Raw genomic sequence first — 16,008 nt, 5'->3', positions numbered from 1 at the left:
GTCATTCATACTATTATAAGACATACAGTGATAATAGTAATAGTAACAACAGCAGCAACAATAACAATAATAAACAATTATCAAAATAAACCAAATGAACATAGCTATGACTTTACATATCTACACATACTTCTGTTCATTTTTATGGAAAGAATAATATCTTATTTAGGGTTTGCTGTATAGTACAGATGAATGAGAGTTTGTTGTTGTTTGATAACTGAATAAATCTATACAGTTAATCAGGACAGTGCATTCAGAGCACATGCGAACAGAAGATAAGCTTATGAATTAAGAGTGATATACAGAATTTGAGTTGTTTGTGAGACATACAAATGTTAGGCAGGTGGGTGTAAAGAGATTGAGGCTCACCTGGCGTGGTGGCGCACACCTTTAATCACAGCACTTAGGAGGCAGAGGCAGGTGGATTTCTGTGAGTTTGAGGCCAACCGTGTCTACAAAGTGAGTACAGGACAGCCAAGGCTACACAGATACACTTTTGAGAGAGAGAGAGAGAGAGAGAGAGAGAGAGAGAGAGAGAGAGAGAGAGAGAAGGGGAGGGGAGGGGAGGGGAGGGGAGAGAGAGAGAGAGGAGAGAGAGGGGAAGAGAGAGAGAGAGATTGAGGCTCAATAGATATAGGAAATAAGATGACCACATGATTGTCAATTTATTCACTCATATATTACATGCAGACCACAGTTTCCCCTCCCTCTTCTCCCAGCCCCCACCCAGTCCACTCCTCCTCTACTTTCATTCAGAAAAGGGCAGGCTTTCCAGGAATATCAAACCCTGCATGTCAAGTTCCAGTAGGATTAGGCACCTCCCCTTATATTAAGGCCAGACTAGGCAACGCAGTAGGAGGAAAAGGGTCTCCAACACATCAGAGAAAGCCCCTGCTTCCACTGTTGTGAGTCTCTGAAGAAGACCAAGTTATACCACCATAACATATATGCAGAAGACCTATCTCAGACCTATGCAGGCTCCCTGATTATTGGTCAGTCTCTATGAGCCCCTAGTTGATTTGTGTGTGTGTGTGTGTGTGTGTGTGTGTGTGTGTGTGTGTGTGTGTGTGGTGTCCTTGACCTTTCTTTCTCCTGCAGTCCTTCTTCTCACTCTTCCACAGAATCACAGAGATCCACCTAATGTTTGGCTGTGGGTCTCTTCAGCTGTTTCCGTCAATTGCTGGATGGATCTTCTCTGATGATGATTATGTTAGCTCTTGTCTATGAGTGTAGTGGAATATCATTAAGAATCATTTTGGGAAGGGTGTTTGGTTCTACCCCAGATCTCTGAGCTATTCAGCCTCTGGTTTCTGGCCCTCTAGGCAGTGTCAGGGATAGGTTTCCTATTATGACATGGGTCTCAAGTTGGCCCTGCCATTGGTTGTCTACTCCAACAGTTGCTGTGCAGTCTTTATCCCAGCACATCTTGCAGGCAAGACAAATTGTAGGTTGACGGTTTTGTGGTTGCATTGGTGTCCCAATCCCTTCACTGGAAGACTTGCCTGGTTACAGTGGATGGCCAGTTCACGTTCCTTATCCACTCATTACTAGGAGTTTTATGGGTCATTCTCATAGATTCCTGGGAGTTTCCATTGCCTTAGGTTTCTATCTCACTCTGAAAATGCCCCAAAATTCCAGTTGTCTCTTCCAGTATTTTTCCCTCCATTCCAACACACACACACACACACACACACACACACACACACACACACACACACACACACACACAGTCCCTCCTGTTCTGTCCTCACTTGCCCCTTTCCATTTGTAATATCTATGCTATTTCCCTTCCCCAGGGAGATCTGTGCATCCCCACTTGAGCATTCCTTGTTACCTAGCTTTTCTGAGTCTGTGGATTGTAGCCTAATTGTCCTTTACTTTATAGCTAATATCCACTTATAAGTGAGTGCATACCATGTTTGTCTTTTTCTGGGTCTGGGTTACCTCACTCAAGATGATTTTTTTCTAGTTCCATCCATTTGCAGGCAAATTTCATGATGTAATTTTTTTAACAGCTGAGTAATACTCCATGGTATAAATTACCACATTTTCTTTATTCATTCTTTCACTGAGGAACATCTAGGTTGTTTCCAGATTCTGACTATGGTAAATAAAGCTGCTATGAACACAGTTGAATCAGTGTCCTTGTGGTAGGATGGTACATCCTTTGAGTATATGCTCAGGAGTGGTATAGCTGGATCTTCAGGTAGATGGATTCCAAGTTTCCTGAGAAAGACATATTGGTTTCCAAAGTGACTGTACAAGTTTGCACTCCCACCAGCAATGGAGGATTGTTCCCCTTTCTCCACATCCTTGCTGGCATGAGCTGTCACTAGTGTTTTTGATCTTAGCTATTTTGATAGGTATAAGATAGAATCTCAGACTCATTTTGATTTTCATTTCTCTGATGCCTAAGAATGTTGAACATTTCTTCAAATACTTCTTGGGCACTTGAGTGTCCTCTGTTGAGAGTTCTCTGTTTAGGTCTGTACCCCATTTTTAAATTGGATTGTTTGGTTTGTTAATGTCTAGTTTCTTGAGTTCTTAAGTTCCGTATATATGTGGAAATTAGCCCTCTGTCAGATGTGGAGTTGGTGAAAATCTTTTCCCATTCTATAGGCTGCTATTTTGTCCCATTGACAGTGTCCTTTGCCTTACAAAAACTTTTCAGTTTCATGGGGTTTCATTCATTAATTGTTGATCTTAATGCCTGTGCTATTTGTGTTCTGTTCAGGAAGTTGTCTCTTGTGCCAATGTGTTCAAAGCTATTCCCCACTTTATCTTCTATCAATGTATCTGGTTTTATGTTGAGGAATGCAAATAGGTCCATATTTATTGCCCTGAACAAACTCAAGCCCAAGTGGATCAAAGACTTGAACATGATTATCATCTTAATGTTAAAATTAGAAGTAGTAATCCCTTATTCTACCATGAGAAGCCATGTGTCCTTACAGTCATAATTATTACTTTAAGTATTCCAGGTCTAGTGACTAGTGCAAAAGATGCATTTCGCTTACAAAAAAAAAAAAAAAAAACTGGTAAATCTAGATCGTTTGGGCTGACACTGCTGTTTGTATTGTCTTCCTCTTATAGCTGGTTGCAACCATTTTTGTGGTGCCAGTCAAACCACTGAGATTTGATCTACATTTGAACCATACTTTTTGATATAAGTGAATGCTTGTCAGTCTAATAATTTTTAAAAAATGGAAAATGCCACTCTGCTGGGGCCGACACCACATGGTAGTTTCATGTGGTCAGCCCCAGTGTGAGTTGGGTCGGTTGTAAGTCTCTTCTCATGAAGCAGGGTAGAGATGGGGGAGGTGAAGTGAGGCCTTTTCTGGAAACATAGTGAGCTTGAGTAATAAAGAGCTGCTTGCTGCCCTGGTGGGTAATTGGAGTGATTCCTGGGCTGCTCAGGTTCAATGCAAAAGAGCAGAGGATTCCTCTTCACAGGCCTGGCCCTGAGGCAAGGAAGTACAGAAGACTTAAACTTGCTGAGCACAGTTTTTAAACTTCTTTTGCTAATCTTGGACCATAGCAAGTTTCTAGCATCTTGTCATGTTTGTCATGTTTGTCTATTGTTCCATGAAAGAAAGAAGAAAACTGGTGATTTGGACCTAAGTTATTATTGTAAATAATTATGCTTTTATGAGTACAGCCTTGAATTCCTTTTATATATTAGATTTTGTCATTTTTAAATAGAAGTTTAGTTTTTGAGAGACTATATGTGTTGTCTTGCTTGTCTTGAAAAACATCTTTTCCATTTTCTAAATAATTACAGCCTCAATTTAGAGTTACTTGGTTATATAAAGAAAACAGTGTGGCTCGTTTGTTGTGTGGCTTAAATACCAATGATTCTATTCAGCATGCACCAGTTTTATATTATTATTCTGAAATGCATATATGTGAGCCAAATTAATTTATATGAATCCTTTATAAGCAAAGTTATTTTAAAAATCAAGTTAAAGATCTCCACAATTAAGAAGAGCATGTACACAACAGACTGATAGAAAATATCTTTATACGACCTTAAAATCAGTGCATCCTATTGGTTTCATATGTTAGGACATACAGTAAACCTGTGGGCTACTTGTTTGTTTCCGGATGTTCAGCTCATTGGGGTGGAGGGAACGCCTCAGTGTGCTTCCTGTAGTATGGTGCTTCTGCCTGCCCAGCTGTGTCTTTACTGCCTTTGTGACAGCACACCCTGCGTGGACCAGTGGCACTGCACATGCACTCCTGCTTTATGCTTCTCTGACATGGAGGCTTCCTTTATTTGTAGGTGAGCGTCCCTATCAATGCCCTTACTGTGAAAAAGGATTCAGTAAAAATGACGGACTGAAGATGCACATTCGTACTCACACCAGGGTAAGACAATATTCTGTCTCATTTCCGTTGATCATAAGATTATGCGGAAGCCGTACCTATTCTAAAAGAAGCATATTTAATATCCACATAAAAGAAGAAAACTGCCATAGCTGAAGTTATGTCAACATCTAGATTGGACGTTTGAAGGTAAACTTTTCTAAAGAAAATTCAATGAAAAAACAACCCAAAACCCCCAAAGTGTCCTTCATTTTAGGCTTCGAATCAATTTACAGGATTTATCAATGACAAATTGCAAAGCGAGTGTTAATATTTTAATCCTAGAAATGAAGTTTTCATGTTGCGGAATAATCACTTGTAAGGAACATGCTTGACAGCAGCAAGTATGTCAACATTGGCCACTGGGTGATACTTACAGACAAAGACATTAACAGGAAAGAGTGAAAATGATTTAGATTTTAGGGAGGTTTGCAAAGCGCGGGAATATAGCTGAACGCATTACAGGGTGCACCACATGCAGTGTGTCATTTTCTTTCCAAGGTATTACTGCATCTCACTGGATTGTTGTGGTACTGTTATGTATGCCTTTTCCAGATGCAAGCTTCTGTCTCATGTGCTTTCAAATTGGTATGTGCCACCTGTCCTATGTGCAGACGTGTTACTCGCTCACTCTCCAGCTCAGGGACACGTGCCTGTAGTCCTGATACTGTGGCAGAGGTAGCAGGAGAATGCGGATTTCAAGGCCATTCTTAGCTACCTAGGAGCCTGAGGTCACCTTGCACAAGAGTGAATGGGGCATGGGGGATAGCTAAGTACACACTACAGTGTAAAGTATAAAAGATTAAATAGGCATTATTATTTATTATAGTACAATTTAAATATATAATATTCAAGATACTTATTTTCACAATGTGCATTAATAAAAAAGGCTTAAGTCAATCATAAGCCAGTTTAAGAATTATTTTAGGACTGTGAGATGGCTCAGCAGGTACAGGCACATCCTGAGGAGGCGGATGACTTGTGCTGGATGCCATGTGTTGACAAGTGATCCTTTGTTAACTTTAGCAACCGTTTTGTGAAGGATATTGTTTACAAGGTGAGTTACTTTCAGAGAATGGTTGCACCAGTTCGCGTACGTCAACTTGATGCAAACCTAGATATTTTTGGGAAGAGGGAATTTCAATTGAGAAATTGCCTCCATCAAATTGTTGGTCACCACGTCTGCGGAGTGCTTTCTTGGTTGTTTATTAGTCCCACTGTGGACATTGTCATCCCAAGGCAGGTGAACCTGGTCTGTATGAGAAAGGTACCTAAGCAAGCCAGGTGGAGCCACTTCCTGATCTTGGATTCAGTTCCTGCTTCCAGGTTCCTGCCTTGAGCTCTTGTTCTGGTTTCCCTTGATGGACTGTAAAGTAGGAGATGAAATGAAGCTCCCCTCCCATCAAAGAAAAGTGTGAACTGACTCCAGCAAGATGTTCTCTGACTTCCACATGTGTGCTACAGGACACACACACACACACACACACACACACACACACACACACACACACAGACACTAACAAAAAGTTTATATAATAGTAGCCATAAAATGACAATAAAGATGCCAATATCTAGGCAAAAAGCATCCTGCTTCTCTTCATTAGAACCTAGTGATTTTGACCACAGTGTACATCACGTTGCTTCCCTGATTACAGACAGAATGGGCACACCATAGAAGAAGCTCTGTAAATTGCTGCAGGGAAAAAAAGCACACTGTTTTGGTTGCTCTCAAGAAAATAGTAATTTCTAATTCAGTGGGCTTGATTCTTTAATGTAAGTTACTACCGAGAACACTACTAGTGATTAAATACAAATAAATACAAATTGAACCAACCATGCCATCAGATATCTCGGAGATAATTTCAAGCCTTCAGGTTTATTAACTTGTAACTCATTTAAGCCTCATAGAAGCTGAGAGAGCCATGAAACTTTTTGGAGAAGTAAGAAACCAAGGTACAGACAAGCATCAGTAGAAGCTTCTTCCTTACCTACTGTGTGCCTTCTTGTCTATCCATCACTGTGACATGGTACTTGAGGTAAGACATGGTGTCACTCCTGATCTCACAGGTTTTAGTCTATGGTCAATTGAGTCTGCTACTTCAAGCTTGAGGCAAAGCAGCAGCAATGTGGTGGAAGAGCACAGGGGGAAAAAAGGCTTTCCATGTCATGGCAGCCAGAGAGAGGCAGAGGAGGGGCTGGGGACTCATCCCCACAGGAGTGCACTAGGTCACCTACCACAGCCCATGGGCTCCCCCACTGGTGAAGTTAATGACCATGTAACCCTATCACCTGTCATCACTGCCAGCTGGGGGACCATGCCTGCAACACAAGAGGCTTTGGAGCCCCTGTCCAAACTGTAACAACTACTACATTTTTTTCCTGGATTTATTCAATTAAATGTTTTCCTATTTTGACTTTGATAAGCTCTCCTATGTATTAACAAACTAAATAAATAATAATAAAAAAAAACTCTACATTTAAGTCTCGCTGTTTTTAGAATTGAAAACCAGCATCCTGACAGATATCGGCAGGGCCAGCCAGCACAATGCCAAGAGTTCCCAAGCACTCACTGCACAAAAGGAAAGTAAATCCAAGCCACTGGCCGAAAAGAAACACCCAGGGGTTTAGGGAGAATCTCACATCAGCTTTTCACTTCAGATCCTTTTATTTCTCATTTCATGCATGTGATATCTCAGGAAGCTTTTCTTTTGAAATCCTGTTTAAGCACTGAATATCTACAAATATTCTCTGCACACAAATCCGATTTTTGTAAAGCATATAAGATTATTACCACGTACAGGCAAAAATCCTTGTTAAGAACCAAAAGACATTTTACGGAACTCTAGAGGAGTGTTCTCCATGAGCATAGTTCCTCAGGGCTATTTTCACCACGTAGGCTGAACTCAAAGAAGATGATGTTCCACTGGTGCCATAGCATGCTTTAGTTTCAATTCCATTTTGATTTTTTACCTTTCAGATAGTTCAATTCCCAGACCCCCACCACCACCATTTCAGTAACTTTTCATTCCATTACAATAGAAACAAACACTGTGTATATGATCCAACTTTTCCATTAAATTCTTTGACATGTTATGTATAGATATTTTAACTTTACCTCAGGGCCACCCTTGGGTCTCCTTATAATGACTGTCTGATCAACAATGGGTAGGGAAATTTAAGGCATTTACTGTAACTCACAGTGGCTGTTGGCTGTATGTAAAATAGTAAAGAAAACTATTTGTGCCTGGAAATGGGTGTCTGAGCCAATCAGGAGTGGGCAGCTTGGAATTTCTAAGCTTTCAGGAAAAAGGAGCAAAGGTGGATTGGTCATGCTGCATAACTGAGTGCTGTGTGCAGGCATGTTATGTTGTGTAGGCCATGCTACGTGAACTGAGAGCTATTTACGGTGATGTTAAGTTGTGTTTTGTTGGCTGATGAAAAGCCCAAACTAGGAGCGAGCATGGCATGCTGGGAAGAAGTAGAGTACAAGGTGTGGGGCTGGGCAAGTTCGGCAGGGCTGTAGAAACTTTCTGTACCAAGACAGGAAGACAATATTGACTCTATAGTACTTTAAGTCCACAGAAGATTTTATTGGTTTCCCAGTGAAGGAATGAAGCAATAAGATAAGCCATAAGCCTTAGGATTCCCTTGCTTATTAGAAATAAAAGTCCTTGAAATAAAAACAGATGTTCACCCCCAAACAACTCTCCCTTGCTTGAGCTGCTTTAAATTTTTTATATTGCATTATTTTTTATATTACAAAAGTAGTCTCACCGGTTGAAACTAATAACGCTGTAACTCAGTTTTCTAAGGCTGCAGTTATTGCTAGTACTACAAGAACGGAACATAGAGCGCATGTTAGTCAATACTTTTTATGGCTGTGGCAAAATACCTAAGATAAACAACTGAAAAGGAGAAAAACTTCTCTTCGCTCCTGGTGTCTGTCAGAGATTGAAGCATGTGGTGGTTTGGCCCTGTGGCTGTAGGTCTAGAGAGGCAGGAAATCATAGTGCGGAGCATGTCCAGTGGTGAGAGAGAGAAAGTAAGTGTAGGGGTTGGGCTCTTACTAATGGGCACCATGCCACTGATTTGACTTCCTTCCATCAGGCCTCCATCTCCCAGTTCCCCTAGAAGCCAGCAGTCCACCCTTCCAAACATTGCCTTCAAGGGCGTTTAAAACTCAACCAGGGCATAGCACGTCTACAATTTTTACAAGTAAATTGCGACTTGATCATAATTAGTTTAATCTGCAGTCATTGGAGGCACGTTAGTGGCAACTGATCCTGTCCCTTCTTCTAGTGAGAATTTAAAGGAAAATGTGTTGGTGACATGATGTAGCTAATTGTATTAAGAAACTTGCTTTCTGTGAGCTTGTCTGTGGCATTATTTTGTTTGAAATAAATGGCAGCAGAATAAAAGTGTAAGTCAGAGCTGGTATATTATACCATTTTCTAATTATTTTGGTATTTCAAGCTTTAATGCCATTTTTAAAATGTGTCATTTTGAGTCACATACTACTTTTGCATTTGCTTACTTCAGAGATTAATGTTACTATTGACTAAGGAATCTGGTCTCATTATATAAGGTATTGGATACACATGATCTATTTAATAGCTAGGAATTAACATTTATTGTTACTATGACAACTTTGCCTTGTCTTTGAAGATTAGAGACTTTATAAATATTTATTAATCTATAAAAGCTAAAATTTCAAAAATAAATACATCACAATTCAATTCATATGATTATTTAATGTTAGATATAAACAAGTATATTTTATAATAAATGTACAAGAATTAACAATTATATTCATCAAGAACGCACTCAGAAGTATTTGCATGTCCATAGTCTAATCAGGAAGTCTCCACAGTTGAATAATATATACATATAATCTTAAGAACAAAAAATTAAATATAATTGCATAATTTTACACCCTACAACATGTCGTGTGGCCCCAAATTCCCCTCTCAAAGTCATGGACTATTTTTAAAATATTATCATTACAAATATATGCAAATAAATGCACTCTACTAAGTCCATTTAGTGCTACTTGTGCACATGTTTTTAGGCCTGACTACTTGGTATTGGATAACCACTTACAGGCATCACTTAAAAGACTAACTCTCGCTCTGTCAGTAGTCATCTCTTCACCTAGAGAGGAGGCCCCATGAGAATTCCTCCATCTGTGCTGGAATGTCATTGCTCAGGTCATTTTTAAGAAGCCATGTTGTTGAGATTGTACGGGTGTAGCTTTCTTGTCATATCTAGAAGACCCAATCTTGTGGAAGATACCTTGGACCTCTGGCTCCCACAGTCATGTGGCCCTGTCTTCTGTGATATCTCTGAGCCTTAGGTATGAGGGCTGCGTTGTGTGACATCCATGGTCACTTGTTCTCTGCATTTTGACTAGTTGTGGGTTCTCTAATGGTTTCTTTCTGCTTCAAAAAGAAGCTCTTTAAATAAGACATAAGAGGGATAAATAACACAAAGGATGTTTGAAACAGACATAGGCAATCATATTTTATATTTACCTAAGATTACATGTATGTATATACATATATATGAAATTGTATATGTATACATTATATTTTTTAATGAAGTTATAACACTTGGGATGATAATGCCTCCCCCAAGAGCAACGAACTATCTAACAACCCCTCCCATATAAGGCATCAAAGCCTCCATTTGAGTAGTTGGTCAGGTGAGTACAAGAGACTCCTAAACCAATATAGATAGGCTATTGCTGTTTCACTTGGTTGCCTTCAAGAAGCTGAAGGCCTCTCTTGCTGAAGACAATACTTTCCTTGAACACAGGACCTAAGAGGATGTGAACTGGATCTGACCCAAATTCCTCTTCCTTGAGAACTAGCTTTATCATATCAGAAAGTGATGTGCAAGCAGTCAGAGGAAGGAAGCAGCCAACAGTCCTGTGACACCTATGAACTGCAACAATGATCAGAATGGAAAGCTATCCTTGATGGTGTAGTAGTGCTACTTATATATTGGCGGGAGCAGCCTGCTACAGTAACAGCTGCCCAGTTGGATTTAAGGTCTACTCAAAAGGATGGAAACCATGCCTGGTACTATAAATCCAGGAAACTACCTATGGCTAGCCAGGTCATGGATCTTACAGAAGAATCCAATACGCTACTTTCCTGAAGCAGTGAAATCCCTGAGTGCATTCCAAATGCGTGTCCTTATGCCCACAGGTAAGTGCAGCTCGGCCCGCAGCCAAGTTGCTCCTCTTAGTTCACTCAAATCCTACCCTCACCCTGAGACAGTCCAAGATCAGCCTTGAAGACCTCAGCAGAAACACCAAGGGTAGTCAGTTCCTGTCCCAGCTAATGTGATGGTTACTTCCTGCCACTCTGGGTTTTTCATGGCAACAGAAAGTCTGTGTCCCTAGTATTAAGGGGAAGAGAATAAAGCCCAGAGTGGTGGTGCACGCCTTTAATCCCAGCACTTGGGAGGTAGAGGCAGGTGGATCGCTGTGAGGTTGAGGCCAGCCTGGTCTACAAACTACTCTAGGATAGTCAGGGCTACACAGAGAAACCCTGTCTTGAAAAACAAAAACAAAAACAAATTTTAAAAAAGTAGAGAAGAGAATAAATATTTTACATTACCCAAATTAACAACCTCCTCCAGATCTCTAGACCTTTGCAGGGTTTTTTTTTAAACTGATATGTCCTTCTGTGTTTTCTTGCTGGCTTTCCTATCTTAAAATAACATTTTAAGGACAAACAAGCAAAGCCCTGTGCTTAGTTAAATCACATCTTCTCTTATTTCTAAATCATTGAGTCATTGGTCAAGGGCTTTATCTATGAACAGTCAGTCACTATAAATAAGGACACTTTCTATGAGCAGTCACTGTATATAAGGATACTATCTATGAGCAATCACTGTATATTGCACATTTTACTGAATGGACCTTAGTAGGTCACTGTCTCCCTCAGGTTATGGAATCCCAGAGCAAAGATGTTCTGCTATTCAGACAGGCCTAACTGTCTGCTCAGTTCACTGCAGGAACTCACTAAAAATCTATTGAGCTGGCAATAAAGCATGGAAATCTATATTTAGGTGTCAGGAACACATTAGCCCAGGTGCTTCTGCAGTTCCTGTGGTCCCTACAAGGACACTCCAGGAGCTATGGTTGTGAGCCAAATCCATTATTTTAAGGCCCTGTGTCATAGAACAACTTCATGTCCCTATATGGTCCCTATGTAGCAATTTATCCAGCTGTTTTAAGGATGCATACTAACTATTGTGAAGCTAGTGCATGAACAAAAGACTCTATGCATCGCAGCTTGGTGATTTAGCTAAAATAAAACTCTATAAATATTTAGCATTTATGATGATTGCTGCCTTCCCACCACCATATTATCTTTAGACACTAATAATATCCTTCAAGATGAGATGCAAAGTGTGGTCCCTGCTGCCTGAGTTTTCCTTTATTTTAAGAAAGGCAGTATAGAGCTATTTTAAAGAAATAATCATTATTCTTAGAAAAAAATAGAATTTTTCTATACTAATTTTTTATAAACAGAATTTCACTTATTTTTCACTCTATTGAGAGAGCTCTAATTATTAAAGTATCGTAGGAATCTGGAAATGAAGACATCTTTATATAAAAATTCCCATTAATAGATTCCAAAAGCAATGATGCACTAAAGCTCATGCATAATTTCCCTTTTTTTTTGTAAAATGATCTAACTATATTTTCATAATCTGTGTGGCTTTTTTTCAGTTTTGAATTGCATTGTTTGTTAATAGGCATGTTGTGATTACAAATAGACAAGATCTGGTTAATATAAGAAATACATAACCTTCATGGGGTCTTGTGTGCCACACCTAAAGGTGAGAAGACACAGGTATGCTATGTCTTGTTAAAATTGAAAGCTGTCAGGATTGGTAAAGTATGTAGTTTATCCAGAGTCACCAAGAGGTGATCAGCATCAAGAAGAGAAATTAGGTATGTTGTCTGTGAAGTTAATTTTCACATCTGTATAATTAGCACAGTGTTATAATGTACTGGATTCCACACATAAACCAATATATAAACCGGTGTTTTAGAGTTAGGGTCAGTTTCTCCTTCAGCTCCATAATAGCAATAGGTCATAGGCCAGGTTGATATCAAAGTCAGAAAGTGGCCTTGTGATCCAGCCGCTGAAAGACCTCTCGTACCCATTTGTCATGCGCTTCATATCGATATTGTGGAGTTTGAGAAAATGCCTTGGTTTTTTTGTTGGCAGTATTTCAGTTCCATGAAAACAAAACAAAACAAAGCAAAACAAATCTCTGAGACCTTAAGAATTTAGGTTAGTGGTTTTTCCACCTTCCTAATACTGTGTCAGTTTAATAAATTTTCTCATGTTGTGGTGAACCCCAACCACAAAAATTATTTCATCGCTACATCATAACTGTAATCTTGCTAGTTATGAATGTAAATAACTGGTATGCAGGATATCTTGATATATGGCCCACAGATTGAGAACCACTGCTTTGGGTAATCTATTTGGGCTTCAGCTTAAAACACAAATATGGATATCTTCATTTGTTCAGCAGAGGAGGCATCACCCTTCCTTTTTTACACTTAAGAGAAGAAATGACTCATCCAGCATTTGACTGACCCTGTTAATTCATGCAGAAGCAAGAACTGCTAGTCCTGAGTTGTGCTAAGATTCTGGTTTTCTATTTCTTTACTTCATACATAGATCAAATCTGTGAGATCCGTGCCAGTCATCTTTTATTACCAAGGAAACCATTTCCTGCTGTGGGCCTAGTTTCAAACATTTCTGGGCAGGCTTAGGTTGCACTTCTTCTGAGGAGTATTTAAACACGGTGTCCAGAAAAGTATCTATCCAGTTCTGTTCTCAATTATAGGTTCCCTCTTATAATCATACACTTGAGAATTCCTAGTCAAATCATACTCTCTATGCATATTTCCTATGTGGCATGTTTTTCTAATAGGAAATATGAATTTCAGATGCCATGTGTTCGTGTGACCTCAGTTCCTCTCTAGAGAACACTCAAATATCAACGTTAAAAGTCTCATCGAGACAACCAAGGTAAACCTAGTAAAGCATCAGGTTAGATGTTGCCTCATTTGCAAATGTTGAGAATTCACACAGCATACTCACATCTGTAATCCCAGCCCCAATGATGTTAAGACAGAATTGCTGCTAGTTCTAGGCCAGCTTGTCATACATAGTGAATTCCATGTTAGCCTGAATTATAGTGTAGTATATTCTCTCAAAAATACATGCATACATGCATGCATACATACATACATACATGGAGAGAGAGAGAGAGAGAGAGAGAGAGAGAGAGAGAGAGAGAGAGAGAGAGAGAGAAGGAGAGAGGGAGAGAGGGAGAGAGAGGGGTGGGGGTGGGGATGGAGCAGGAAGCATTCACTTAAAGAAACCAATAAAGCTTTTTCATATCATAAAGATTTGGAGTCGAGAGACAATGTTTGCAAATGTGATTTAGTTTCTTATATCAGTGTATGTATGTTCAAGGTTATAAATGGAGATAATAGGAACCAGAATTGAGGACAGATTTCCAAACACATTTTCATCACTAAATGTCATTTATTTATATTTTAAAGTCATACCAGACAGATGCATTGTTTTCCTAAGGGTTTTTAAATGGAATTATGATTCATGCTGATTATGATGGAACTGACTACTTGTGTCCATGATGCTGGATTATAACAGATGAATAGATTGCTGCTTTCAGAGTTGGTGTTCTGGAAATCATAAAGTGGGAGGCCGGTGTATGGTGGCTGGGAGCACTCTGGAGAGTGGTAATCAGATCTGAAGTCATTCACCTCTGGGTCAGTAGTTGAGCATAGGGCAAATTGCTGGTGACAGAAACCATTCATGCGAGGACTAGTCGTCACCAAGACAGATACTGCCATTGTCAGATAACTCTCGGGGTTTCTTTTCTGCCTTGGCCAGAAGTGATAGACATTTGAGAACCTCCTTGAATATCAGGACCACCTTGAGATTTACCAAGAACCTCTTCATACTCACCCCTATAGTCTGTGTGACCCTAGACATGGCCCAGGTCCCTGGCAGCTCTAGATGATAATACACTGCAGGCTGCAGCAGTGACTCCGAAACCACTTTGTTGCATTGGATTGGCTACACTGGAGCTAAAACTGGGTTGTTGCTACATTGCACATCTGTTTGTGCTCATGGGGTTAGGAGCACAGGCACCTGTGCTCCCTCACCTTTCTGTGAGTCCCACTTCCTGCTGCTGCTTCCCTTTACACTTGGCTTGCCAGGACAGCGTATGTCTAGCTTAACAAGTTGCTGCATTGTACCAACTGTTCTTCTTTGGCTCTATAGAGGCAAGAAACTAGAGGGACTGAGCATGTGTCGTTGGACATGTAATCAGAGATCATGTCAGTACCAAGAAAATGGTACTCCACCTAGAAACAGTCTTTAACCATGCTGGACAATTTATCACCAAGTGACATGTGACTCACTGACTAAATTTTGAACTTTTAAAGTATTAAATTCTACTATGATTTCCCCATTGGCTAGACGTGACTGAGCCCTTAACCTCTGCCTTTTGCTGAGGCTCCTGGATGCTAAATGTTTCTCTTCGTGTAATACTGAGCTTAATGTCTCGGTGGTCTGATGATTCCTCTCCTAGCTCCCATTTGGTACCTGCAGATATAGTATCCTGTTTTGGAGGCTGGTGGTGTATAATACTTAGAGAGAAGAGAAACATGCTCAATGAATTCTCTGTAAGTTCTCAAGCCTCATGGTGTCTTCCTTCTCTGTACAAAATCAGTATTATATTAATACTTCTGCTAAGTGAGTTGTTTATGATGACTTAACATGAGGATCCCTGGAGGCTAGTGGAATAGCAATCAATCACAACTGCAGTTATGAAAAGACAGGGGCTGGGTGGCCGTGGTCCCGGACATGCCTTTAATCCCAGCATGCGTGAGGCAGAGGCAGAAGGATCAGTGGATTGAAGTCCAGCCTGGTCTACAGAGTGAATTCCAAGACAACCAAGGCTACACAGAGGAACCCCGTCTTGAAAAATCAAAAACAAAAGAAAAGAAAGGGTACAGTAACCAGGAGGTGAGGAGACTGGTGGTTCTTATATGTTAGTATTCCCCATGCGGAGGCTGTATCTCTAAACCAAGCAGCAGACACAGAGTTAAAGCAGCAGCATCTGTGTGTAAAAGAACAGTTCAAATCTGAGATGCCGTTCCATGGGGTTCTCTATGTCTTGTAGTTTACTAAAAATGAACACACTGACCTAAGTCAATCTTTTACCAACACTTTCTAAAAGACTTAAGCAATTTCTAGTCATCTAGAAAGTTCATAAATAGCTTTCTCTGTCAAATATTGTTCTTTAAACAAAAGAACCAGAAGCACCTACTTGTAAGAAAATACATTTTGTATGCCCAAGCCAGCGACTGACAGTTCACTTTACCAGCTTCTTCCCTGTGCTTCCAGCACTGGGATTGATATCAGCTGGAGTATGCAGCCTCATCTCCATTCTTTGGGGAAGGAACTAAAAATCTCTTCAGTCCCTTCTGTCATTAGGATTACAGACTCTAACTGTATTCCCATAGGATGAAAGGCTGGGGCATGGCAGAGGTTATGTTAACAGAATCCTTTC

General features: G+C 40.1%; 1 protein-coding gene across 2 annotated transcripts in view; it reads left to right on the top strand.

The window, feature by feature from the left end:
• Positions 1-16,008, top strand: part of PRDM5 (PR/SET domain 5) — a 153,556-nt gene that overhangs the window by 122,810 nt on the left and 14,738 nt on the right. For both annotated transcript variants that reach the window (XM_084787308.1, XM_084787309.1), the window contains exon 13: positions 4,283-4,368. In XM_084787308.1, the coding sequence (XP_084643434.1) occupies positions 4,283-4,368 (86 nt within the window). The remainder of the gene's footprint in view (positions 1-4,282; positions 4,369-16,008) is intronic.

Source organism: Acomys minous, assembly GCF_964271855.1.
Source record: "Acomys minous genome assembly, chromosome: 6".
Lineage (NCBI taxonomy): Eukaryota > Metazoa > Chordata > Mammalia > Rodentia > Muridae > Acomys > Acomys minous.
Note: the sequence above shows the minus strand (reverse complement) of the source record. Positions and strands in the feature narration are given on the sequence as shown.